At 47.6% G+C, this 26,802-nt stretch overlaps 1 protein-coding gene across 1 annotated transcript in view; it reads left to right on the top strand.

Annotated features, from left to right (window-relative positions):
* The window catches only part of CACNA1F (calcium voltage-gated channel subunit alpha1 F), a 78,752-nt gene that overhangs the window by 46,815 nt on the left and 5,135 nt on the right, over positions 1-26,802 (top strand). The window contains exons 26-44 of the mRNA XM_055003278.1: positions 1,329-1,381; positions 2,221-2,367; positions 3,231-3,432; positions 4,977-5,135; positions 9,747-9,857; positions 11,551-11,634; positions 13,620-13,640; positions 15,364-15,492; positions 15,724-15,789; positions 16,278-16,369; positions 17,022-17,181; positions 19,225-19,352; positions 20,419-20,515; positions 20,666-20,768; positions 21,975-22,076; positions 22,925-23,055; positions 23,170-23,295; positions 26,130-26,368; positions 26,484-26,621. Coding sequence (XP_054859253.1) covers positions 1,329-1,381; positions 2,221-2,367; positions 3,231-3,432; positions 4,977-5,135; positions 9,747-9,857; positions 11,551-11,634; positions 13,620-13,640; positions 15,364-15,492; positions 15,724-15,789; positions 16,278-16,369; positions 17,022-17,181; positions 19,225-19,352; positions 20,419-20,515; positions 20,666-20,768; positions 21,975-22,076; positions 22,925-23,055; positions 23,170-23,295; positions 26,130-26,368; positions 26,484-26,621 — 2,288 coding nt within the window. The remainder of the gene's footprint in view (positions 1-1,328; positions 1,382-2,220; positions 2,368-3,230; positions 3,433-4,976; positions 5,136-9,746; positions 9,858-11,550; positions 11,635-13,619; positions 13,641-15,363; positions 15,493-15,723; positions 15,790-16,277; positions 16,370-17,021; positions 17,182-19,224; positions 19,353-20,418; positions 20,516-20,665; positions 20,769-21,974; positions 22,077-22,924; positions 23,056-23,169; positions 23,296-26,129; positions 26,369-26,483; positions 26,622-26,802) is intronic.

Below are 26,802 nucleotides of genomic sequence, written 5' to 3'. Positions count from 1 at the left end.
TGTTTTCAGTGTCAGCTGTTACCTGAATTGGTCTCCTTGTGAGTAAATAGAGTGGGGGAATTAGCAAGCAAGGAAGACAGCTATGCGAGAGGCCGGTAACCACGGGATCTTGTTCACCAATAATTTATGGAGTCCTTTGCCAAGGATGCACACACGAAGCCGGTGCTCTTAATTGGGGGATAATTTTTATTCGAGGGGCAAATGCATATACACAAGACTGCAAACACACAAGAGGCCTAGGAAAAGCAGTGGTGAAGGTGGAATAGATTTGGAGAATTGCAAGGCAATAACTACCTATCCGGAGAGCAGGGAAGTCTGCGGAGGGAGAGCTTCGAACACCAGGAGAGCAAGAGGCTTAGGGTAAACCTCAGGGGGGCAGCACTTCGGATCCAATAAGTGTGCATGGAGAGAGAGAGACTTAGGGAAGCGGCCCTAAGGGAGCAGCCAGGAAGCATGCACAATTTAAATGGGCCTACTCTTATAGAGTAAGACGTGCCCTGAGGTGGGATGGCCCACCAAGCTGTTAGAACAGAGACTCCAATGGCTAGTTCCTGGGACCAACAAAAGGTTTGATTACCTTGATTGACAGCTGCCGGGGCATGTGAAAGAGAATGCAAAATTTGTTCTAGCGTTGTGCAAGGGGGTAGTTTGTTAATGAAGTCCACCGGAGCTAAGTTGATGAATTTAGTTGGGGAATGTACCTTCCCAGGAATGAACTGTAAATACTTATGAATGTCATTTGATTAGCTCCTCAATTGAGGACAGGAGATCTCATCACAGGAGGAGGGAAAGGAATGTGCTAAACGGGGATGACTCTGCAAGACCTTTGTTGCACTGGATTCCTTCGGGGCTGGGGAGACTGCAAAACTAATCACTGTGAATCTCTCTGCATTCCTATGCGGCATTCCGTTCACGCCTGAGTCTCCCGGGCGGGACTCAGCAACTGTTAGCTGGATGACCTCTGGCTGCAATACAAGCTGCCATTTTAAATCCAGAAGCCTGGTGCCATTTAATATCACAAGCAGCCATGTTGAAATGGCTATTAAAGATGGCGGAGGCCAGGCCGAGTGCTTACATGGCCTCACATGAAGAATAACATCTCATTTCACTTTCAGATCAAATCATAAATGCAGGTGGCATTTTTCTGGTTGAGATAAAGACAGCTCCTGGGCCTGGGAGGGCTGAAGGGCCCTGCTTGGGGAGGGCTTGTTTATGATGTGCCTTTCCCAAACATCAGAGGGGGGAGGAGCTTCCCAGCCATGGAATGCCAGCTTGCCTCATGGTCGCCACTCCTGATCCCGGATCTCCTCTTCCTTATTCTCCCCCAGGGCAAATTCTACAGCTGCACAGATGAGGCCAAGCATACTCCGGAGGATTGCAAGTAGGTACCAGCTGGGCCTCTGCGCACCATAACGGCAGTGGCCCAAGATGCCCAAATGCCTTGACGGCCTAAGCCAGGTCTACTCCTTGCAGGCTGCTGTGCTCTGCTTGGCTCATTCCATGGCCCACTGCAGATGTTGTTGCCGTCATCTCTCCACCTCATCTTGCTATCCTTACCTTCAGCCCAGACGCCATCACAGACTGTTGTTTTAATATCTGTTAGGTTAATTGATCTCTGCATGGGCCTAAAACTGAGATTAGATCAAATTTGGGATGGAGGTGCAACATCTTCTTATTCAGGTGCAACATCTTCTTATTCAGGTGTTAGTGCACTGGGAAACAAAAGGGCTGGAGGAGAAGGGGAGAGAAATGAGGGCTGTGTATGGACAGGCGTAGTGGGAACAAGCTCAGCCCTGGTGGTGGCTGCCAGTCCTTTGCAGTAGCAGGTGGCTGTGTGGGCCTAGGAGTTAGTGCTGGGTCTAAGTCATGCCTGCCGCTTTCCCCCACACTGCTGGCCCCAGGGGCACTGCCTGCTCCTCAAGGGTTCACCTGGGTTGTTTCGACGCCTAACTGGTCCTGCATGTCAGGCAAAATGGTTCAGAACTTGTGCTGGGGGCTGCCCCCAGGGTCAGAAAAGGATTGAGATTAGGGTTTGGCTAGTGGAAACAGAGCCAGAAAGGGGTCAGGAAGGCTTGGGAGTTTTAAGAGGTTATGCAGTTTAGAACTGTATCCAGCTTGGGTTTGCCTGCCTGAATTCAACCACTCCTAGCTGCATCCGATGCTTAGATATTTCTTCTGTCTCTCCTCCTTTCTGCCCTGCACCCTCCCCCACAATTCTAGGGGCACATTCATTGTGTACAAGGATGGAGATGTGACTCACCCAATGGTGCGAGAGCGCATCTGGCTCAACAGTGACTTCAACTTCGACAATGTGCCCTCGGGCATGATGGCGCTCTTCACTGTCTCCACTTTTGAGGGCTGGCCATCGTGAGTCACTATAGAGGGGACTGTGCACTCTCTCTGTGTGTGTATATGTGTGTGTTTTCTCTATCTGACATGCTTTCAAAAATCCTTCCTGGATTTCTATTGCCCCCTCTCCTTCATCTTGTACTTTGCGCATCATCTTATTTATAAAGGCAATAGCTCTTATTTTGCTACCCACAGCCAGCCTTTTCTGACATGGAAGAGTGTTCTGTGATAGTCAAAGATCTGCCCCCATCAGTGCACCCCTCTGCTTCCTCTTTCTACCTTTTGAGTTCTTAGCCACACTTTTGCAGGCTACAGAAACTTTATGCTGGGTTAGACCAGTGATCCCCATCAGGGCTGGTTTCAGCTTCCAGGGGTGTTTGGGCAAATTTGTCTCAACTTTTTCATGTGGAAACATGGCTGCTGAAGGATGGAGGGGGACCAGCGCATGAACAGCACTCAAAGCTTCCCTAGAACCTCCTGCTTTGTGACTAGGATCTCTGAGGTGCACTTGCATGAGTGCATGCCTGGCCAGGGTGAAGACGGCAAGCTCTGTCTTTAGGCTGGCTGGATCTCCGGTCCAGTGAGAGCCAAGATGCTGTAGATGGGTCCCTGAATGGGTCTTGGCCCTGTCAACTTCTGGTGCCAGCTGTGACCCACCTGCCTGGGCTGGTCAAATGCATCAGAGAGGTTCTCCAGTATATGTGTGTGTGTGTGTGTGTGTGTGTGTGTGTGTGTGTGTGTATTGCCAGCATATATGCCTTTTCCATAAGTCTCCAGCATGCGGCAGTTAGACATATGCAGCCTGTGAAGACTCCCTTTGGCTCAGCATCTCTCCTTACCTCCAAACTCTTGGTTCCTCTTACTGCCCCACCCTGTGCCAGGCTGCTGTACAAGGCCATTGATGCCAATGAGGAAAACAAGGGCCCCATCTACAACTACCGGGTCGAGATCTCCATCTTCTTCATCGTCTACATCATCGTGATTGCCTTCTTCATGATGAATATCTTTGTGGGCTTCGTTATCATCACATTCCGAGCACAGGGAGAACAGGAATACAAGAACTGTGAGCTCGATAAGAACCAGGTACCCACTTCCCAGACTTGGATTGAGTGGTTATCTCAGTACAAAAAGTAACTGCCTTCGGGCATTCTATTCAGATTCTGCCGGGGAGGGGAGGGGTCACACCCAGCCTGGATTGTGCACCTCTTTCATAACTTCTTATAACTTATTTACATTTATATGACCCTCACTCCCTGCACCATCTCCCCCCTCCCCTCATCACCTATATATCTCTGGCCAGTTTCTTCATACCCTCTGTGCATCTGACGAAGAGAGCTGTGATTCTCAAAAGCTTATGCGACTATAAAGTTGGTTAGCCTTAAAGGTGCTACTGGACTCTTTACTATTTTGCTACTACAGACGAGCACAGCTAACTCCTCTGGATCTATGACCATTTCCCTCTGACAACCAGGAACCATCCCCACCGAGAAATCCTTCACGTCCCCTTCCTAGCCCAGAGCAAGCAAAAATGCAGAAAGGGAAGGCAAGAGCACACTGGGACGTTAAAACCACCCTGGAGCCAGCTGAGCCAGGGGCCCCATCAGTGCTGCGAGGCGTGCTCGGCTTGGCTCCACACCAGGGCACCCACGGCCATTACCCCCACAGCTCAGGTCTTGGCTGAGTGGAACTTGTGCCGTTGACAGCATTGTGGGGCTACCTTGGCTCAGCTTGCTCCTGGCTGCCAGTGACCTGCCAAGAACTTCCCCAGGAAGGGCCGGTTTGCCCCTGCATGAAAGGTCCAAGAGCCTGGTACCCATATGTACATCCCCATTGCATGCTCACAAAGCATATCTATACTGCAATTTTTAACTGGTTCAATATCATTTTTCTCCACCAGAGAATCCTGGGAGCTATATTTTTAGATGGGTAACCATATTGGTCTGCCGTAGAACAGCACTGGGCTCAGATCCTGCTGGGAGCTGTAGTTTGGCAGGGTGAGGTCATAGAATCATAGAATCATGGAGTTGGAAGGGGCCATACAGACCATCTAGTCCAACCCCCTGCCCAGTGCAGGATAAGGTGGAGAACTCTAAGAAAATTCCCTGCACCCTCACTAAATTAAAACTCCCAGGATTCTTTTTGAGACAAGCAATGGCAGTTAAAATGGTATAAGGCTATCTAAATAAATAAATTGATACATTTTGGCCCTGTGGCCACGTAGGTAGGAAAACCACTCCTATCTTTGGAGACTGAAGCCCAACCATGCCTTCCCCGCAAAGCAAAGGGATAATGCTGGCCGTCTCCCCCTTCCTCCTGGCCAGGGGTGCTTCAGAAAAGGGCAGGATGTGCGTTGCCCATTCAGAAGCCGTCGCCTTTGTTGTAGGACAACTGCTTAGTATGAAACCTCCTATAATTTGTCCCTGCCCCCACGGCAGCCAATTTGTAGTAACACCGAACCACTCCTTCTTAAAATTTCCAAGCAGCAAACTGGGGATCCCTGGCATATAGGATGAAGGGCTGCTGTGAGTGTTGTCGAAGGGGCTCCTTCTTGAAGATCTGGAAGACTTCACCTTGAGGGGTTTGCTCACTCCCTGCTAGCTCAATGACTTTCCTCTCCCTTTCCGCAGCGGCAGTGTGTGGAATATTCCTTGAAGGCCCAGCCGTTACGGCGCTACATCCCCAAGAACAAATACCAGTACAGAGTCTGGTACATGGTCAACTCCACTGGCTTTGAGTACATCATGTTTGTGCTCATCCTGCTCAACACCATTGCTCTGTCTGTACAGGTGAGAGCAGGTGACCGATGGCAAGAGGGGTGGCGTCCTGGTTCCCAAAGGGGAGGCTGGTGATGGAGGGTAGTTAGGGCTGTACTGAGTGTGATAGGGATATTCACATTTGTTCTTTATGAGCCTGACGTCAGGCGGGCGGGGTGGGGGGAGAGTCTAAATGTTGCAACGGAAGGAGCATGCAGGTGAGGGGAGCTGAATTTTCTCCATTCCCTCACTTAACTTCTCTGCACAGGCACCTTTCTCCAAGCCAGTCTCTGGGGCGGGAAGGGAACTAGGCAGAAAAGAAAGGTGCTTCATGGGAAAGCCCTGCAAAATGAAGAGGCAAAGGAAGAGGATTCAGCTCCCCTCACCTGCGCTCTCCTTTTCTTTACAATAATTAGACGCCCCTTTGCTTTTAGGCATGAAAAGGGCAGACATTTAAATAAACAATCTTGGCTGCTCCACTGCATCCCGTCGGGCTGTCAGAAGGAAGAGCGTGAGCCAGTCCGATGACATCAGAATTTCAGTCTGTTAAGAGAGTTAGCAGGAGCTGGATGCGGGTTAGCAGGGTGGGGGAGTCTGCTTTCAGAATAAAGGCTGTGCGAGGCCTGTTACTTTAAGAAAGAAGTGAGTGTTCTTTGCTGTAAAAGAAAATCTTGGTGTGCTTTCTCTGTGGTGGCCTCCTCTTTATGGAAGGCCCTGCCTGCAGAGGTAAAAAAGAACCCACTTTCCTAGCTTTAGGGTTGCCAGCCCCGCTCTGGGGGCTGGGGATTCCCCAGCCCCACCTTCTACCCCCACCCCCCTGGTTGGCGGGGGGAGGGGATCACCGGAACACACAGCAAAATGGCTCACATGCTCCGGAGGCCCTAATGACGCACTTCCAGTTTAACTATGGGGTCTCAACAGGGCCAAATTGGACCCAAACATAGCCAGCACCTGCTACAGACCCCTGTCCCCCACTTTTCAAGGTGAGGAGTGGCAACCCTACCTTACTTTCCACAAACTATGCAAAAATGAATTATTTAAGAGGGTTGGTTGTATTGTCGAAGGCTTTAAGAGGGCTTTTTTACATGGACGATAAGGCTGTACTGTAACAATATGCCTCAGAAAGATACTTGGGTAAAGAGTAAAGGACTGTGGTCTATACTACGATGTATACTTTGTACTGTCCGATGTAGTTGTAAGTAGGATCCTCTCATAATTTTTTGGATCATTTAACATTTCATATTAATACTCACGTTTTGCTTTAGTTCTGTTTATATTTTTGGTTGGTTCCAAATTTCTACAGTCCAAATCCTACAGCACTGTTTATCAGACGATCTATCCTGTTGGTTGTATTGACTTACTCTGGATAACCTGCCTTGAGTCCCAGTGAGAAAGGCAGACTGCAAATAATGTAATTTTTAAAAAAATTAAGACTGGCATCTTAGTTATCTATCTAAGTTGTAGTGAAAAGTGATTCTGCTCTCATGGAGATCAGATTTTGCTCTCATGGAGAGTTGACAGGTCTCCCAATATGGCAGGAGATCTTCTACTAGCAACCTGTATATTATAAAAATTAGCATTGCATAGACCATGATGTCATTTCCGGAGAAAACCTGAAGGTGACATCAGGTAGCTTCAGGAATCTCTGGAAACTCTATGCTTACCATAGAATTTCCAGCAATTCCTAGAGCTACCCTATATCACTCCTGGGTTTTCCCGATAGTGACATCATGGCACGTGTTACGCAGTTCTACCCTATGCCCCTGCTCCCCAAGCTTTCCTAGAACAGGGAGAGAGAGAGAGAGAGAGAGAGAGACAGACAGACAGACAGACAGACAGACAGACAGACAGACAGGGACAACACAAAGTCAGGAAGAGGAGGAGACAGCCAGAAGGAAGGAAGGGCGCTCCAGGAAAATAGCATTCTGGGTAAAAGAGACAGTAATCGGAAAGACAAGAGGAAAGAAGAATCTGACCTGTCCGTCTTACTCCCTCTGAAGTACTGATGTGTTTGATGCAAAGAGATGCTGCAGTGTCCTTCACTTCCAACAAAGAGGAAGGAGGGATATAGTGGAGGGGTCAGTAGCTGCCCCTCTTTGTTGTAGAGAAGGACTAAAGGAGAAGTTGAGCCTGATGGGTTAGAGTAGCAAGGCCTGTCATGATGGAAGGAGCTGAGGCTTGGCCATAAAAACAACGGGAAAGTACCACATGGCAGCCACCATGGCAGTGGATGTGAGACACGATACCTTTGCAACATTGTATGTGGGAGAGTATTTCTTATGTGTGAAAGAGTTCATCTTGAATGGTATGTATGAGACAATATGTATGTGTGTGCCGTCAAGTTGCAAACAACTTATGTTGCTGCAGTAAGGGACTTTCGAGGCAAGTGAGAGGCAGAGTGCCTTCCTCTGCAGAGTCTTCCTTGGTGGTCCCCCATCCAAGTACCAACTATGCTGAGCTTCTGAGATCTGATGAGATCGGGCTATACCATACCATTCCCCATCCCATAAGAGACAATCGTGTGAGTTTAAAATCACAGTATGGGAGTGGTGGTGGAAGGGGAAATCTGGAGAAGGATTTCGCCTTGACCTTACCTTGCCAGCGCTTGGACCAGTCAACTGGATGGTAAGCTTCTTTATGACCCAGGCCTAAACAGCAAGCATGCACAGGGGACAGGCAGATTTACACATTACAGTCTGAAGTCCCAAGAGACAGTACTTGGGAAGAGAGAGAAAGCAACAGAAAGTATATATGCGTTTGCAGGAGACGGTGAAACAACAGGTGGGACAGCAGAGCAGGAAAGCAGGTGATGATGATGACAAGATCCACGTGCGCTCTCTGTGGCAGAGCCCTCACCTTGTTCAACAGGAGGGCCCTCCTGCCTCTCCTATTTTGCAAAATGTGTAAAACAGAGGTGTTCAGGGGGAGTATTTTTATCAGGAGATTAGAAGAGCAGTAGAATGCAAGGTTGATTTTCTAAGGGAACGGGATTGTAATCTATTGCAGTGTTGTTGTGTGTATCACCTTCCTTTACTGCATTCTACTTTTGTAATCCACTTTCTGCATTGAGGCATGTTATATCTGAAACACTTGGGGAGGGCATCATTTTCCAGTGTGAAATCCTAATCTTCCCGCATCGTTTATTGGATGGCCTTGCTGTCTGATTGAATTCTGTTTTATATTTATATATTATAATCCATCTTGAGCCTCAATGAGAAAGGTGGGCTATAAATGAAGGGAATAAAAAATAATTGAGCCCTTGTAGATTGGCTGCATTTATACCATTGTACACTATCCTCTCACCTTCTCTACAGTCCGGGGGCAGCACTATCTGGGTGGGTCTCCTTAGGAAGAAAGAGCACTAAAGTCTTATGGTGCTACTGTAATATTTGCTTTATTTATAAATACACAGATAGAAGCAGAGTAGCACTCCTACAGGGCAGCAGATCCTCCAGCAGATCCCCAGAGAAAGATCCTGCATCATCAGTATGCCCCCTCCCACTCACAACATTGTATGCCTCCTCCCACCTGAGTTGGGAAAGCAAAATAGCCCTTTAGAGGGCTGGAAAGAGGGGAAGGAAACACAAGGCTTAGCTCCACCCCCTCCCCAGGCAGAGCATCCGCATGGACGCACTAACCACAGGCCTCTTGTGGTTTCTCCTTTGAGCTGCATTAAAGGCGGTTTCCCTTTGTTCCCCCTCAAAAGAGAAAGCCCTTTGAGGTACACATTTCATACTCAGAGTAATTGCGCTTATATAGTAACTGTGCTTCTACACCGTTCTTCTGGAGTGACCCACTTAGAGTCTCTGTACATGAGACAAATTACACGAGACGCTCAAGTGTTGGGAGATGCAATGTTATCCGGGAAGCCAAGTTTTAAAAGACAGACTGGAAGGCTCTGTCAGTTTCACATCCCTACAGCTGGCAAAGATCACTCCTCAGAGGGTTCATTTCCTCTTTGACTCCTGGAAGGGGAGGTGAAATTGACAGATGTTTAAATGTGGGGTGGGGTGTGCCGCTGTCCATCTGGATGAAAACCCTTGCTGGAGCTGCCTTTAGGCCAAAGTACACATTACTTTTGTAATGAGCCCATGCTGTTTTCCCAAGCCAAAATGGTCCCCCAAACTCCCAAATACCAAATAATCGCAAGGCCATTTCAGTTCAAGAAAATGGCACAGGAGGGTAAGGCAGGCACTCCTCCCCCGTGAGCCAAGTCGGGCCCCTGCAGACCTTTAATAGGTTGGCTATCAGAACTAAAAACTGCAGTTTCTCCACACACACATCTGCCCCTCTGTTCAACTAGGAGCTACCTCGTAGCTATTCACCTCCACTGAAGAAACATTCACAGCATTAAGGAATATTAATGTTCTTTTGTTGGAGACCATATCTCCGTTCCCAGTAGGCCAGCCCCATTCACATAAATCATGCACAAAACTAAAGATAAGGACCAGTGGGAGGGTTGCCCCATGTTTGCATCACTACAGAATGGGGGAGAGGAGATTGGAAGGACCTGGGGAATCTGAGGTTAGCTCTCTTGTTAAGGTGGCAAGCAAAATCACAGCAGAAGCTAGGTTGAGAGATGAAGATCTCTGAGATGCTCCTCCATATTCTTACATGTCCCGTTTCCTCCTCTCCTTTTTCCAGCACTACGAACAGTCCACACCCTTTAACTACGTCATGGACCTGCTCAACATGGTCTTCACAGGCCTCTTCACTGTTGAGATGGTGCTGAAGATCATTGCCTTCAAGCCTAAGGTCTGGGAGTGGGGAGTTTTGTTTAAGGGGTTGTGTGTGTGTGTGTGTGGGGGGGGTGTTAGCTTAAGAGATTCCCTTCCCAGCTTCCCCCAAACGACCATGAGATTCCAGGTGAACTGCCAGGAATCCCAGCCTTGTGCCAGTTTGCCTGTGGCATAGCCCCCTCAGACACTGGGCATTTGATGCTTATTGTAGCTGTGTGCCATCAAGTTGCCTCCGACCTATGGCGGCCCTAGGAAGGAAAGACCTCCAAGACACCCTATCATTAACGGACTTGCTCAGATCCTACAAACTGGAGGACGTGGCTTCTTTTATTGAGTCCAGCCATCTCATTTTAGGTCTTCCTCTTTTCCTAGCATTATTGACTTTTCCAAAGAATCTTGTCTTCTCATGATGTAACCAAAGCACGATAGCCTCAGTTTTGTCATTTTATCTTCTAGGGAGAATCCATGCTTGATTTGATCTAGTACCCACTTATTGGTCATTTTGGCTGTCCACGGTATCCGCAAAACTCTCCTCCAGCACCACATTTCAAATGAATCAAATTTCTTCCTGTCAGCTTTCTTCACTATCCAACTTTAAAATTCATATACACTAATGGGGAATGCCATAGTTTGGATTATCTTGATCTTGGTTCCCAGAGAGACATCTTTATCTTTAAGGATCTTATCTAGCTCCCTCACAGCTGCTCTTCGAAGTCTCAATCTTCTTCTGATTTCTTCATTGCAGTCTCCCTGTTGGTTGATGATGGAGCCAAGGAATAGAAAATCTTGAACAATTTCAATTTCCTCATTGTCAACTTGAAAATTGTGTAATTAATTGCAGCTGTTGCTTAAATTTTCAGTCACACGTTCCTGTAACTAGTGTCAGGGAGAATTTTGTGGGCACTCAGGCCAGGGTCCCTCAGCCTCCCCCTTTAATCATGACCCTAACTCCAAGAATTCCCTTTTGCTGCCTCTGGATTACTTGGGAGCTCAATGTGAGTGAGAGTGGAAGCAGGAGGCTGTTCACTGCTGGGGGGGACCCTGAAAAATGACTGATGCTGCCACCCTCTGAGCTGAGCCCTGTTGGGAGCCCTCACATTTCTCAGCCCAAATCTGGTTCAGGAACATTTGGCGTTTGCAGGGGCAGACCTGCCTCTTTGCACCAGCTGCTTTCTTTCTCCTGCCATATTTTCAACTAATATGGTCCAAGGAGGACTCATAGGTGGATAGAAGGAGTATTTACAATCCTACCCCTCACAAAGATGCACCATGGAAAACAAAACAACATTTTGTTTAAAATATCCTGACCCTTTCCCTCTTTGACCCTGGATTCCAAAGGCCAGAAAACAGGTTGGCTTTCCAGCAATTCTTACAAGTCCTTGGGCTTAGGCAATAACAGGTCTACTGTAGTGGTGGGAGCTCCTCAGCAGGTGTGGGGCAGCCACCCACAGCACCTCTCTTTGTGCCCTTGTGGGCTGATTCTGATTCTCAGGAGGCGAGGCATCTTTAGTGGATCTAACAGATTGTCATGGGATACAAGAGAACAGCAGGCATGATGGACCTAAACAATTTTAGGGCATTATGGATTAGAAAAAGGTGCCCAGTGTGACGCACTATCGTATGGGCACTATTCACATTAGGGGAATCCCGTACCATGAATCCCAGGCAGAACTGATTGCAGCGGGACAGTTTCTTTTGGTCTTTTACAGCACTACTTCTGTGATGCATGGAACACTTTTGATGCTCTGATTGTGGTGGGGAGTGTCGTGGACATCGCTGTCACTGAAGTCAACGTGAGTGATCTTCCAGGGTCTCCCAGCCTTGGGAAATGTACATATAGCCTTAAAACTATGTCAGTGTTCTTTTCTACCTGTAGTTACCTGTATGGCGTTGGGACATTTCCGCAGCAAAGCTTTCAAAATGGTTCAAAATGCAATGAATGTCCTGAATGCTTAGAGACATGTACGGTGTACACTTGATTTTTCTTCATATGTGCATTGAGTAATTCTCATGTTACATTTAGAGATGTGAAACTTGAGGGAAGCAGAAAAATTCAGAAACAGTTTTTTTTCTGAGGACTCCTTCCCCCAGTTTTTCTGATGGGAAAAAATGGAAAGTTTGTGTGAATACTGAAAAGAAAATACTCCTGTGCAGGGCTTTTTTTCTGGGAAAGAGGTGGTGGAACTCAGTGGGTTGCCCTTGGAGAAAATGGTCACATGGCTGGTGGCCCCGCCCCCTGATCTCCAGACAGAGGGGAGTTCAGATTGCGGCGCAGAAGGCAATCTAATCTCTCCTCTGTCTGGAGATCAGGGGGCAGGGCCACCGGCCATGTGACCATTTTCAAGAGGTGCCGGAACTCCGTTCCACCACTTTCCCGCTGAAAAAAAGCCCTGCTCCTATGAAATATTTTCTCTTTTAGAATAGTAAAATGCTTCTTAAGGCAAGGTTTTTAACACTCAGAATGTTCAACAGGAAAGAATTTGAGGACTTTTTCAGTTTTTCTATTGGAAAAATTGGAAAATTTAGAGGAGTATTGAAAAGGCCGCCTATATTTTATCTTTTTTGAGTAAAAAAAATACCTTGCCTTACAAAGTATTTCACTAATTCCAAATGTACAGCATGAAAAAGTCTGAGCACTTTCTCCATTTTTCCAGTGAAAACGTTGGAAAATTTTAGAGGGCACTTACACTGTAGACGTATGTAACCAGAACTTTTTTTGGTTTAAATGTAAATAATTTTGTCAACGATTAATATGCTATAATTATAGAATTTAATGCTAATACAATATCAAAGTGTTCAGTGTTTTCGATGTTATTAAGTTTAGGTTAATAATCCAGGCAGTCTTACCTATTGTAACTGCATAAGAGATTTTCTGTCCACATAGTATACTTCTTTTTGTTAACTTTAGAATTTGTTTTCTGCCTTCAACTTTTATTTTTTCCTACCTCTCAGATGCCAAAAATTAAACATGTATGTGTTATGATAGCATAGGGTCCAGCAATTTGCAAGTCTTTCTCAAGCATTCAGTATCTTTGTAATTTTTCTTATAGAAAATGATACTTATATTTTAAATTCAATAAATGTGCCAAATAGTATAATTTTATATGCTAAGTTACACATGAATCATGATGCATTTTATGTTGTTAAATCAGTCAAAGATGTAGAAGTTTAATAGGAAATGTAGTATTTCATAGATTTCAATTTCCCCCCAATTTTCCATTTTTTCGTCAGAAATAAATGGGGGCAGGGGGAATTCTCCAAGCTTCAAAATGGCTGGAAATTTTGCATCTCTACTTATATTCCATGCGTGCACCTCTGAATGTGTGATTTCAATTCCACATTTTTTTCTGAACTCGTACGGACTCTTGCTTACAGACAGATGTGTAAATATACGTGCAGGATATAAATGTGTTCACTGTGTTATGTGAACAGGGTATCGTAACGCAAATATGCCTCCACTGTCATGAAGACTAGAAACACACTTTGAAAGAAAGAAATGTAAATGTGCCAACTTCCATTGTCTGCTCCAAATTTTGCACGCGCATGAGATAAAACTGACGTGCTTTGTGTAAAAGGTCTTTTGTTTTCCCGTCCACCTTCACAGCTGCCTTGTCTCTTTGTCTCTGTTTATCTGTCGGTGCCTCTCCATTCTGTTATCTCCCTGTCTCTCACCCCTGCTCTCTGCCATTCCGCCACTTCCCACTGGATGTTACGGCGTGTGGCTTCATCTTGCCCATCTTCACTCATGGATGCTGCTCCCTTCGTCCTGTTGCATTAGAATGGAGGACATGTTGGAGAGGTATTGCCCATCTGTCTAATCCCAGAGATGTTTGGGTGTGGGCAGTGGGAGGCTGGCCAAGAGGATGCTGAGTGGATGCCATGGATGGGCCGACTCCTATGTGTGGGCGGTGATGCCTCTAGAAATGGGGCTGGGGTTAGCTGAACAGTCTTGTGCTATGGGGTGGAGGTAGGTAGTAAGTGTGGAATGAGAGAGGAGCCAGTGTGGGAGGGAAAATCCCATGCCCCCCACTGTCTCCCACTGCATTCCTCTTTCCTCTTCTTTTTTCTCCCACTCATTCATCCTCCCTGCCGCCCTTCTGCCCCTACTTCCTCCAGGGAGCAGCAAGCCAGTTACTGAGGCCGGGGCTGGAGTCAGGGGCCAGCATTGCTGGGCAGCTGCGAGGCCCCAGGGCTTTGGGAGGATCTGCTGCTATGCAGCAGAAGCAAGAATTACGGCCTAGCTTCTCTTTCTCTGGGGTCCCTTGACAAATTGCCTCTCTGAAAGGATTGGGCTAACCCAGCCCTACTTCCTCCATTGATATACCTGACGTCTTCCTCGCCTCCTCTGCCAGGTTGTCAAAAGGCAAGCAGCAGTGACTGCTGCAGGCCACTTGCCTGAGTCGGCAGCAATGCCTGCCAGTAGCCGCAGCAACTATCAGCGGGAAAGGGCCAGGCCAGCGGCAGCAGCAGATGCTCACCTGCCTAGGCAAGTGAGCAAGAAGCAGTGGGGACCAGGTGGGCCTTGCTGTTCACTTGCCTGCCCTCCCCATCTGTACAGCGAAGCCTCGGGAGCATTTTGCCAAGGACCACCCAGATCTTGAAGGAGAAACTTTAACAGCTGTTTAAGTGTCAGCTGTTCCTCTCAGGTCTCCTTGGCTGAAGGGGCTGGTCACCTTGGTGTTCCTTCTTTGGCCAAAATAGGGTGTTTCACATAGTCCAGTCCCATGTGGCATCCCTCGGCAACTGTGAGCAGGAGTCTTAACTCTCTACCAATGTGTCTGAGCATACATGTTTGTGTCGGGCATGAAAATGTGGCATGATTACATGGGTTTTGTGTGCTTGAATTGTGAATTGTGTGCGTGTAATCAATTGAATTGATTACATGGGTTTTGTGTGCTTGAATTGTGGAGGGTGCAGACATGGAACGTGTCTCGCTGTCTTAAAGGTTGGGCCTGAATATTGTGCCACCTTGGTTTGACAAGCATCATTGCCATGGGTCAGAATCTGGGCTTCCCTTTCCTCTTCCTTGCTGCTGAGTCCACCTTGCTGCCATTTCTGCCGCAATCCCCTGCCATGTGCTTCACTCCCTCAGCCCCAGCTTGTGTTTGGCTGCATATGGATGCAGAAGAAAGGAGAGCAGCATGGTTGCCTAGCAACTGCTTAGCACTTTTCCTCCTAGTTCAGGACCAATAAAATGCCTGTATCGGGCAAAACAGGCAGCCATGCACCTGGAAGAATTAGTCATGCCCGTGGACTGGTTGTTCCTCTCTACAGAGCGTTGCACTGGGGGCAAAATGTGTCACTTGCCTTACGAGAAGGCCCAGTTCCTCTGTGCACAGAGGCCCTGTGCCTCCACCCCAGTGCCTGTCACTTGGGGCAAAGACCAGCGGGCTGGCAAGATGGGCCTTGGTCTGATCCAGCAGGGTGGTTCTGCTGCGCATGCGTGGATCTAATGCGTGCGCATATGCCTGTTTGTAGAGGTTTCGGGCACAAACGTGCTGATCTGAGTTCCTTGTCCGCAGAGCTCAGAAGACAGCTCTCGCATCTCCATTACCTTCTTCCGCCTCTTCCGCGTCATGCGCCTGGTCAAGTTGCTCAGCAAAGGGGAGGGCATCCGCACTCTGCTCTGGACCTTCATCAAATCCTTCCAGGTCAGAAGCTTTCCCAAGAGGGGAGTGACCTTTGCCGTCCCTGTGGATGTGAGACTACCGCTCCCTGCATTCATTGCTCCCTCCTCCTATAAGAAGGAGAACCGCATTCCGTAGCGTGGTTGCCTGGGTGCAACTTTTGGTGGGGCATGCTGGGAAATGTGGGCTGAGCCCAGCCTATAGGGTGAACAGGCCCAGTTCTTCACACTCACTCTGTGTCTCATCCGCCTCCAGGCATTGCCATATGTTGCGCTTCTCATTGCCATGATCTTCTTCATCTACGCAGTCATCGGCATGCAGGTGAGCAGAGGCACTGTCCCACCCCAAACCCTTTCACGAAGCAAACCAAAGCATGCACGTTTCTGAGTACGTTATACATTTTTCACTGTTGGTGTAGCTGGGTTTGTGCGCTGTGATTGGGTAAACAGGGTACTTTAAAAATCAGGGCATTCAACAGACTGGCTTGTGCAGGTCAGAAGGTCTGTGCTGCTGAAGAGTTTTCCACCCCGTACATGAAATTCTAGTCTGTGTACCACATTTGTTTCTCTGCTATGCAAATTAAACAGAGAGAAACATCAGTTCTCTTTACTGTGGCTGATCCTTCTGCCTGACGGAAGCAGCATCCTGCCATAGACCTCGCAGCAGCATTGGGTGCTTTTTCCCTCCAGGAGACAGGCTGAAGAAGGCGGAGTCATTTGTACTCCAGTTTGCTTCAGAAACATTTCCCGTGTAGAATCCATTTGTTGCTTTGTGGCCTCAGCTGCAGAATAGTTTCTTTGCCTTTTCAGACCTTTGGGAAAGTGGCAATGCAGGATAACACACCGATCAACCGCAACAATAACTTCCAGACCTTTCCGCAAGCTGTGCTGTTGTTGTTCAGGTACCTTTCCTCCTCTTTATGCTCCTCTTTCTACTTTAATTCTCACGGGCAGAGAATTGCATCAGTTGTGTCAACCATCTTACAGACAGTCCCCAGGAAAATATAATGGATCATGGGGGGGAAAAAGATACACGTTCCCAGAATCTGCCGACCTGAAATTCACGGACTTTGTCCTATACTGAATGCCCTGAGGTCACTGCCTGTGGATCCGAATCACTTCAGTGTTCCCGAACACCCCATTCCCTCCTTCCTTCTCACTGCCTCCATATATTTAAAATTAAAGTGGAAGCCCCTCATTATTCAGGAGCTATTTTCCTGGCTTCTCATGCAGTTCAGCTTCAGAGTGAATGAGAAATGAAAGCGAGCGAATCATCTGTGATGTCTGGGAAAGAGAGAGAACTGACAAAAAGGCGAAGAGGGAGAAGCTAAAGAATCTTTGTTTTGGCTTATTTGTTTTCTGCTTGTCTCAAAATTATTATCACCGCATTTATAAGCATTGCTCAAGCAGTCATCCTTTCTTAAGTAAAGGATTCATTTATCATTTTGTTATTTATTTAGGAGATTCACTCAAGTCACAGGACGCCCACTTGGGCAAGGGCGTGTCTGCCCAGTCTCCTTAGAATGCCTCTACCTCATTCTCCCAACTCTCCAGGTGTGCCACAGGGGAAGCCTGGCAGGAGATCATGCTGGCCAGCTTGCCTGGCAAACGTTGTGATCCAGAGTCCGACTACGAGCCAGGAGAGGAGCTCACCTGCGGCAGCAACTTTGCCATTGTTTATTTCATCAGCTTTTTCATGCTCTGTGCCTTCCTGGTGAGAGCCTGCGATGCATATTGTTGTTGTTGTTGTTGTTGTTGTTGTTGTTGTTGTTGTTACTACTACTACTACTACTACTACTACTACACCTTTCTCACTGAGACCCAAGTGAAATACAATATAATCATCAGCTAGGACATCCGCTGAGCAAAATATGATAATGAACCACATTTAGGAGCTTCAGTTAGCAGATACAATGGGGAATGGAATGAAACCAGAACAAAGCCGAGGACAAACGTGAAATCTTTCTGATGCAAAGTGTAACTAGTTAATATGGCATGTTTAGCAACATGGAAACTCCCTAGTAGGAGCGTATCTAAATCAGCGGAAAGTACCCAATAGTGTAGTGTGTTGTCCCCCATCTCTACCATGTCATCTCGCTGAGCTATTTCTTATGACACAGCCCTGTAACCTGGGTAGAAAGCCCTCCAGAGTAATTCAGTCTTCTGTAGTTTTCAGAAAGCCCAGAGAGTGGGAGCTTTCCTGACCACCTCAGGTCTGCCATTCCACAAGTTGGCGGCTACCACAGAGAAAACACGTGTGTGGGCATATATTGACTTTGCCCAACTACAGGGAGGTATCTGCAGAAGGCTCAGTTCAGATGAGCTAATCTGCCATGGTGGGACATAGGGAGAGAGATGGTTGCTCAGATATAAGGGCCCAAGGCTGTGAAGGACTTTGAATGTGATAGTCATGACCTAGAATTGAGCCTGGTAACTGATGGGCAGCCAATGGAGTGACTCTGGGCTCCAGTCTGCTCTGCTCTGCAAAGCCAGCGTTCCTGTCCAATGCAGGAGCATCAGTGTTTATTTGGATGTAAAAGTGCCTGTTTTCATGCTGTGGCTAGTTCTAGTCATTGTACCCGAGAGACATGCAGACAATTAAGATATATGACGCGCATCTGCCAAAATGGGCCCTAAGTCTTTGAAGATGGCATTAGATTCCAGTTTATTTTTAGTTAGTCTGTTTCTTTTCTTTGGTGATTGGATCTTCAGGCTCTACTCTACCACTAGGAAGTTTTCTTTATAGCCTGGAATGTAAATAGAAAAAAAAATCTAGATTTTTTAGTAAGCCTTGCCCTGTCCCATCTTTGACTCTGCCCCTTGGTTTTTTTTTTAAATGATTTTATTCATGTTATATTAATAATACCACGCCAGAGAGAATTTTTCCCGTGTCTTATTGAAGCCGTTTGGGAAATTGTTCTTTTTTTTACAGCACAACAGCTGGGCTTAAGGAAGCCAGTAAGGACAGCTAGATGGGGAGGAGAGTAGGGAGCCACCGCAGGGACAGAAGGGAAATCCTGTGGCAGGGCCTGTAAAAAAGATTGATCCTTGCTCAGGATAAATGTTAAAATTTCACCGCTGGCTCCCTGCTCTTTGGTAGGACAGCTGCCCTATGCAAGCTTACCTGAGAGTCAGCCCCATAGAACTTGGTGAGTCTTACTAGGTAAACATAAGGAGAGGCTGTAAGTAGAGGGTTGCTGCAACAGCAGAAGCAGGCAATATTTAAAAATCCTTTCAACATTTGAAAGGTTATAGCTCTGACTGGTACCAGTGCTAGACCCTATCCTGGTGGCCGGCTGTGACTGACACTGGGCATTCCCAAGCTGAGTAGCACAGGGGCTTACAGCCACTTTCTGAAGTGCAAATCTTAGACATGTGAAAACTGATGGTGGTTACTTGCTGTTCAGACATGAACATGTTTTACAAATGCTCAGAGGCTGTCTCAGTTGTTGTTCCAGGACTGAGGCAAGATGCTGTGAATTGTGTTAAGACATCTGTTACTTTCCTATCTTTTCTTCCTTGCTTCTTCGCCTCACTCTTTTTCTTGCCCTCTTGAAAAGTCATTAAGTAAACAATTGTAAAAAGAAAACAGCACTTCTGGTCCATGCTTAGCTGTAGAGCACCCCCAGCTTTTCAGCCTTGCACCAGTGCTTTGCTCTCCCCACTTGCCCACCTGCCTGGCGTGGATTGTTTGGGAGCAGCCACAGGCCACTAACCTGCTCTCTCTCGCTCTCTCATACACACAAACCTCTTCTAGATCATTAACCTCTTTGTGGCTGTCATCATGGACAATTTTGACTATCTGACTCGAGACTGGTCCATTCTGGGTCCCCACCATCTCGATGAGTTCAAGCGGATCTGGTCAGAATATGACCCAGCTGCCAAGTAAGAGACCATGCTCTTTCCCTGTGATCCTGCTCCCTGCTAATAAGTGCCAGAGCAAGAAAGAATGAAAGGAAGAAGAAAATCAAAACACCTTTGTTAATTTGTGGAACTCACTGCCAGAGGATCTAGTAATGATGCTGGACTATTTGGACTGTTGGTCTACTCCAGAAGGGCTTTTCTTCTATTCTTAAATCATTGTCACATTTATAATTTTGAAAGTGCTTCAAGGGCTAGCTGTTGTACAAGGATTATATTTAACAGAACAAACACAAAGGCTTATTGGGGCCAGCAGTTATATCTGGGACCTTATGCAGTCTTGGTACTTTCCACCAAGGGTAGTAGAGAGAAAGCTTTGACTTCTCTTGTGGTTAATCTATTGAACTCTGTTGTTATCAACAGAGTCATTTACTGTTATCCCCCCCATCATAAAATGCAGGGATTTCCTCATTTGTTAACAGATGTTTCAGATACAGTATTTAAAAATATATAGCATTATATATTAAATATATGAGCAACAGGCTATATTTCATGGCCATTTTGCACCTTATGCAGAAGCAAACCAAAGTTTGCCATTGAGTCTCCCTGAACTGCTTTCCTAGTTCACCCTGGTCCTCCTACACCCTCTTAGCCTCCCAACCCACCTGCAAGAGAGTTCTGGTCCACTTTTGAATCCAAACCCACAGACTTTAACCTTTTATAGTCGTAACGCCTACCACAGCAGAGCCTGTTTGTCCTTTGGCTTGACAAAGCTGCTTCTACTGGGTTTGGATATCCTAATGAAAAAAATGCCCATTCTAGATTGGTCATTACAGTCCCAGTAGTCTGCCTCCCACAACCCTAGCAGTGAACTGGCTCTGCTTCCTGCTGAACTTCAGCAGGACTTCAAGAAAGAAAGGGGAGGGGTTAATACTGGCCATACACAATGGCTATTAAACAGAGCCAAAATGTGTGACTATTATATGCTCCAGAACCAAGTCTGCTTGCAGTCCCAGCAGGGGAAGCAGCTTACCACCTGTGCCACAGCCCCCATCCCTCCACTTGAAATGTCCTCATTTTGTTCGTTCAGGGGTCGCATCAAGCACCTTGATGTGGTGGCCCTACTACGCCGGATACAACCACCCTTGGGCTTTGGAAAACTCTGTCCCCACCGTGTAGCCTGCAAGGTAATCCTTAATCTATATGATTGTGAGTCCTAGATTCTCTCTTGCTAGGAGAATAGGGTTTGGTGGCAAGGAGGCAGGGTGAGTAATAGTGGGGCGGGGTTCGGCTGGGAGTGGGCCGGGGCTCTTGGATTCAGTTCTTTGTCTCTGCAGAGACTGGTGGCGATGAACATGCCCCTGAACTCAGATGGAACCGTCACCTTCAACGCTACCCTCTTTGCTCTGGTGCGGACGTCCCTCAAAATCAAGACAGAAGGTGAGCTGCAAGACAGGGCTGAAGGCACCACTCCCTCGGTTTTCACAAACCCAACTACAACCACCCCTCCCACTTCTAGTGAGCATCCCTGCCCTTCCTTGCATGCCCAGGAGAAAGACCCCTTCTCCAAAGGACTTAAAGAGAGAGCATGAACAGAGGGAGGCTGCTGAAGTCCGTAGTTAACCAGCAAACTTTGTCACCCAAGAGAAAACAAAAATATGGGACATGTAATTCCTCAGGAGGAAGTGCTGACATCCACACCTACTGACCTCTTGGGTACCCACAATGAGCGAAAGCTTTGAGGTCCAGCCAGGGGTCAGATGCAGAGTGGAAACACTCATAGGAACAGAAATATCAGAGTAACAGAGAACCAGTTTGGTGTAATGGTTTAAGAGTGCAGGACTCTAATCTTGAGAACCAGGTTTGATTCCTCACTCCTCCACTTGAAACCAGCTGGGTGACCTTGGGTCAGTCACAGCTCTCTCAGAGCTCTCTCAGCCCCACCCACTTCTCAGGGTGTTTTGTTGTGGGGATAACAATAACATACTTTGTAAACTGCTCTGAGTGAGTTAAGTCATCCTGAAGAGCGGTGTATAAATTGAATGTTATTATTATTAACACACACACACACACACACACAAATAATCTGATTCACATTCCATTAATGATCTGCACCAGGGCTGTTTCCACACGGCTTACCTGCAGCTGGGCCATGCCGCAACGTTGCGGATCGTGCCGGGGAAAACACGACGTTGCACAAAACCCGTGTGAGAAAACGCGATATTTCGCGTTTTCCCCGGCACGATCCGCGACGTTGCGGCATGGCCCAGCTGCAGGTAAGCCGTGTGGAAACAGCCCAGATTCTCTGAATTCCCAGCTTTCATTTTAAAAAAGTAAGCCCCCTTCCCATGAGGCAATATAAGGGAAAGGGTGTATCTCCATAATGGAAGGGCTAGAGACTTACTTTTTTAAAAAAAACGAATGCTGGGAATTCAGAGAATCTGGGCTGTTTCCCTTTGTGAAAACCTCCTTCATCTTACTCCACTTTGACTCGCCCCGCCCCCCCTTCCCATTCCACTACTCTTTGTTTTGAGGACCCCTCTCAGCTGGGTCCTGCAGCAGCGCCCCAACGCAGGTAACTGGAAGGTGATCTTCATGAGGTCTCAATCTGTCGTCTTTCTTTGCCTTTCTACTCTTTTCTCGTAGGAGAACTTGAGGTGGCAAATAAGGAGCTCCGCTCTGTCATCAAAAAGATCTGGAAGCGGACCAAACCCAAGCTACTGAATGAGGTGATACCCCCACCGGAAGGTCAGTGCATCTATATTCTAGCAGCTGAGCTCCATTCCATTCCCAGACTGAACTGGTTCAGTCCAGACGCCTCTTCTCAACCCCATTTTGTCAATATTTTATGTAATTACATTTCACTCTCTACTTCCAGCAATTCACGGTCTCTTGACTTTGATGTTTGTTTGTTTCCCCAAACCTCCCATAGGCAGTGCCTGCCTAGTGAGGGTCCACTCAGTCCATCTGAAGAAGTGGGGTCACAAAAGCCTAGGCTGGGATTCAGTTTTGTTAGTCTTTAAGATGCCACCAGACAGAAGGTGTGGCAGGCTGTGTTGGTAAGAAATCCTAAAACGAAGCAAGGGCAATGAACTTGGTGTGAGGCGGAAGGTAAACTTTGCAAGGACTGAGAAGTTCTTAACCACGACGAGAACAGCCACATCAGGCTGTTGCCACAAAAGGGCCAAGATGACTAAGAGCAGAACCACAAGTGACAAAAGGCACAGATTGGACACTTGTCGGCTTCCCTCAAGGTTTGGTGGGAAATGTAGGCAGCTTGGCGGAATGTTGGACAAGTGACCGTTGAAAAGTCCGTTGGGCAGCAGTCAGAGAGCGAAGCTGCGAGACCAGGATGTGTCTACATTCCCCATCAAAACTTGAGGGAAGCTGACAAGTGTCCAATCTGTGCCTTTTGTCACTTGTGGTCCTGCTCTAAGTCACCTTCAAGGTGACCACAGTGACCAACCTGGTCTTTCTGGTGCCACCTCACTCTTAGCATTTTAAAAACGAGCATGCTTGTTCCACAAGGCTGTATGGTACTACTGACGAAATAAGCACGATTCCTCTGAATTCCCCATTTTGATCTCCCTTGGCAGAGGAGGAGGTCACCGTGGGGAAGTTCTATGCCACATTCCTGATCCAGGACTATTTCCGGAAATTCCGTAAGCGGAAGGAGAGGGGGCTGCTGGGGCCAGACGGGCCTCCAAGCAACTCTTCTGCTCTGCAGGTGCGTCCCCGTACCTCAGCACGGGCCTCCTAGCTGATCTGATGATCGGGGAAAGCAGTGGGAATACCACCAGGTTGGCTGATGATGTTGCTCTGGCCTCTTTCTGCCAAGCAGGCTGGATTGAAAAGTTTGCAAGACTTGGGGCCCGAAATCCGCCGGGCGATGTCCTGTGACCTGGAAGAGGAAGAAGAGGAGGAAACAGATGAGGCAATGTGTGAGGATGAGACGGTGACCTACAAGGTGAGCTCTGTGGTCTTAGTTCTCAGGGCCAACGTTTGTGCTGAGTCAGGCACCCTGCAGGGATGAAAGCTGCTGCAGGGGAGGGGGGGTCACTTTTAGGGCAAAAATCAACCGTAGTGTAGTGGTTAGAGTATTGGACTTAAATCTGGGAGACCTGGGTTCAAATCCTGCCTGCTGAGGTTAGGGTGAACACACAAGACACAACACAGAATATGAAGCAATGTATTGGCATGCCTTTTCCAACCTGCAGCAGAAACGGGGCATTTTTATAGTGGGGGGGAAGCTTAGGATCAACTGCCTCAAGTGCGGAATTACAAGAAGCCCAAATCGAATACCTAGAAAAACCAGCGTAAAGTGAGTATGCAGAAAAGACCATTGTGAACCTGCCAGTGTGTTCAAGCAAAGGGTGGCAGTTGGTATAGGAGGTCAAAGGAAGGTGAACCAAACTTTCCCATCAATGCAGTTTTTCTCTTCAATTGGATTCAACTTGTTGCTGTCATGGGCTCAAACCGATGCCAAATATGTATGTAAAATGTCAGAACAATATTCTGTTTTAAGTTACAGTGGTGGAGCTGCAAAATGCATCTAACTAACCACATTTATTTTTTAAAAAATCACAGTTTTACATAGAAATTGGAAGGCAATGTATTATTTTCAAGCTAGGCAAACCCTGATTTTTGTTCCTTAAACTTGCCCCTCAGACAACACGGTGCTAAATGCAAATCAGAAATGCTTTGCTTGCCAGTTCCCTCTCTACTTCTCCATCCCTGCTGTTCCGTGCTCAGAATGGAGGATGCTGCTAGTGAGCTACTTGGGGAGCAGATGTGTGTCCAATATGTTGTTCTGTGCCACTGACAAGAAGAGATTGGACGGTTGTGAGATAATGGGGGGAGGGAATGAGAATGGCTTCATATACTTCTAGCCTCTCAAGGCTGTCTGTCTCCAGAAGTTGTAGAGGTCAGGCTGTGTGTGGCAAGACTAGTAAAAGCCCCACTGCCCAAAATTGGCTCCCTTATTTGCACAGCGGCAGTATGAGAGAATTCTCTCATCCTACAGAGAACTCCTTGCTCAAGGGTTCCCCCAACCCCTGTAAAATCTTAGTGCTGTACAAAATGTGTGGCCAGCCTCTAAAAGGGGAGTCTGGAATGCAATCTGAGCTCTTTGGTCTCGTTCCTGGGCCTTATTGCAGAGTAGCTTAGTGTGGCTACTTGGCGCTGAATGAATGGCACTTTGTGCATGTTCACATTCCTCCCAGTCAAACCTTGGCACTGCAGACCAAAGGTTTAAGCCCCATGTCAAGTTAAGCTCTGATAGCGAGGGGAAAGAAGGCCCTGCTTTAGGTCAAGTGTTGACTCCCATGAGGACATAAATCCCCCTGTAAGAAAGCATATCTTTACTGTAAGATCCAAAGTACACTGGCCCAATGCAGGAAGAATATGTGCACACCACGTTACAGAAGATACACAATTTCTTATACAGAGATCTCCTCTGCAAAAGAAAAATCTTCATTGTATATGGATGTGGAGGTGTTGAAGCCACTGGGAGGTATTAGCTTTAACTACCCTGTTGGCTGAGGAGCCATAACACAGAAAGATCTTTGAGTGTCATTGGCTGAGCTTCTGTGATCCTATACAGAATCAGGGCAGGCAGAAGGAGAGGTGGTTGCAGGGAACTGGTTTCCATGGGGCACTGGAAGAGGGACTAATCATAGAGACTGAAGACAGCTGGAGTCACACACAGCCTGAATTTCTCATAAACCTGTCACCATTGCCCGTGGTCCTTTATGGACCCTAAGTCATGGCACTCTGTCCCTTGGCTTCAGTATAAAAATTCCATATGTTTTGCAGTTTAAATTAGAGTAGAAAACCAGCTCAGTTTTATGCTGAAAGCGTTAATAAGGGCTATGTTAGGATTGGGCCGTACTGGGAGTGACCCCAAGAAATGAGGGAGAGAGGAGAAGCTGAGACCTGACGCCCAAGAAGGGAAGTAAAACTGGAGGGGAAAATGTGAAATTTGTTTGAAAAAAGAGTGTGTGTGATCAAGAATGCTTGAGGCAAGGAAGACTAAAGTCCACCCTCTGATTTAGAGCAATGCATGAAGTGGCCCTGAGGCAGCAACGGGTTTCAGGGCCAAACTAGATGTGCAGGTTTTCAAAGAGCTGCCTCCTGGCTCCCCACCACACAGCAGCTGCAGGGAATGGCTTTTTAAAAATAAAGGAGAGGCCGAACGGGCTTGGAATGCCCCCACGGGGGAAGTAAGAGCTCCTGCCTCCCTCCCAGCTGTTTTACCATGCCAAAAACAGCATTAGGAGGCGGAGAGATTTCCCTCTTTTTGCTGCTCCATGTGGAGTATTCTGTGCAGAGCAGCAAAAAGAGGGAAATCGCTCTGCCCCCTCAGTGCTGTTTCTACTGAGGGGGGGGGCAGAAACCCTTCCTCTGCAGCAGCATTCTGAGCCTGTTTGGGATCTCCTTTATTTTTTAAAAGCCATTCCCTGCAGCTGCTGTGTGGCTGTGGGGAGCCTGGGTTGAGTCCAGGGAACTCAAGTTCAGTCCGGGGAACCCAGAGCCAATTACTTAAAGACCTGCACATCTAGCTTGGCCCGCAGAGCAGGATTATCAGTTTGCAGCGGGGGCAGATGCCCGTGAAGAAGCTGAGCCATCAGTCCCTTTGGAACCCCTGGCTAGCGCTTTGATGACCGCGGGGGAAGACTCAGCTTCCTCCCGGCCATCAGTGGCTCTCCAGGCCAGCAGCCTGGAGAGTTCCTTTAGGAACTTCCCTGGAAAGCTAGTCCGCTTCTGGCATGAAAGACGTATCTGATTCCTCTCTTCCTACAGAGCTCTGAAGCGTTGTGTGGCAGCACTCCTCCTGACCACAGCACCAATGCCTCAGCTACTGCAACATCACCAGACCAGGAGAACAAGACGTTGGCAAACGGCCTCATGGGCTCTGGTGACCCCTCAAGTGACAGCCATTCACATATGACCAATGGGCCAACCCATCATGAAGAAAACATCAGGGACAACGAGGAACCTGCTGAACTGCCTAATCTCCCCGCCCGCCGCAGGATGAGCAGGTGCTGGATATGGGAAGGGAAGGACAGCTGATGTGGGGTTGAAAGGGGTGCAGTTAGACGGTGAGGGTGGAAGCCAGGATTCCAGGGTTCCTTACAGCCCCGCATCTCTGTCCAGACATAGTTCCAATGGTAGCTGCAACCCAACGGCGAAAGAAGAAGCCACACCTGTGGAGGATTATGGAGAAGACACTTCAGCTGAGCAAGGCTATTACAGTCGAGAGGAAGACTCTGAGAGCTTGGCCTCCCATGACAGGTAAGAATTCAGTGCTGAGACACAGCACCCGTCCAGCACTGAGCACAGGTTCAATACGCAAGTTGCCACATTAGAAAGAGCAGCTGCTCCCCTATGGCCTGGTTCTACACTGTTCCTAGTAGAGGAGTAACCTTTCATCCTCCCTGGGGAGCCAGGCAACATTTGCAGCGAGAAAGAATTT

This window comes from Eublepharis macularius, chromosome 19 (assembly GCF_028583425.1).
Source record: "Eublepharis macularius isolate TG4126 chromosome 19, MPM_Emac_v1.0, whole genome shotgun sequence".
Lineage (NCBI taxonomy): Eukaryota > Metazoa > Chordata > Lepidosauria > Squamata > Eublepharidae > Eublepharis > Eublepharis macularius.
This window is presented reverse-complemented; position numbering and strand designations above follow the sequence as displayed.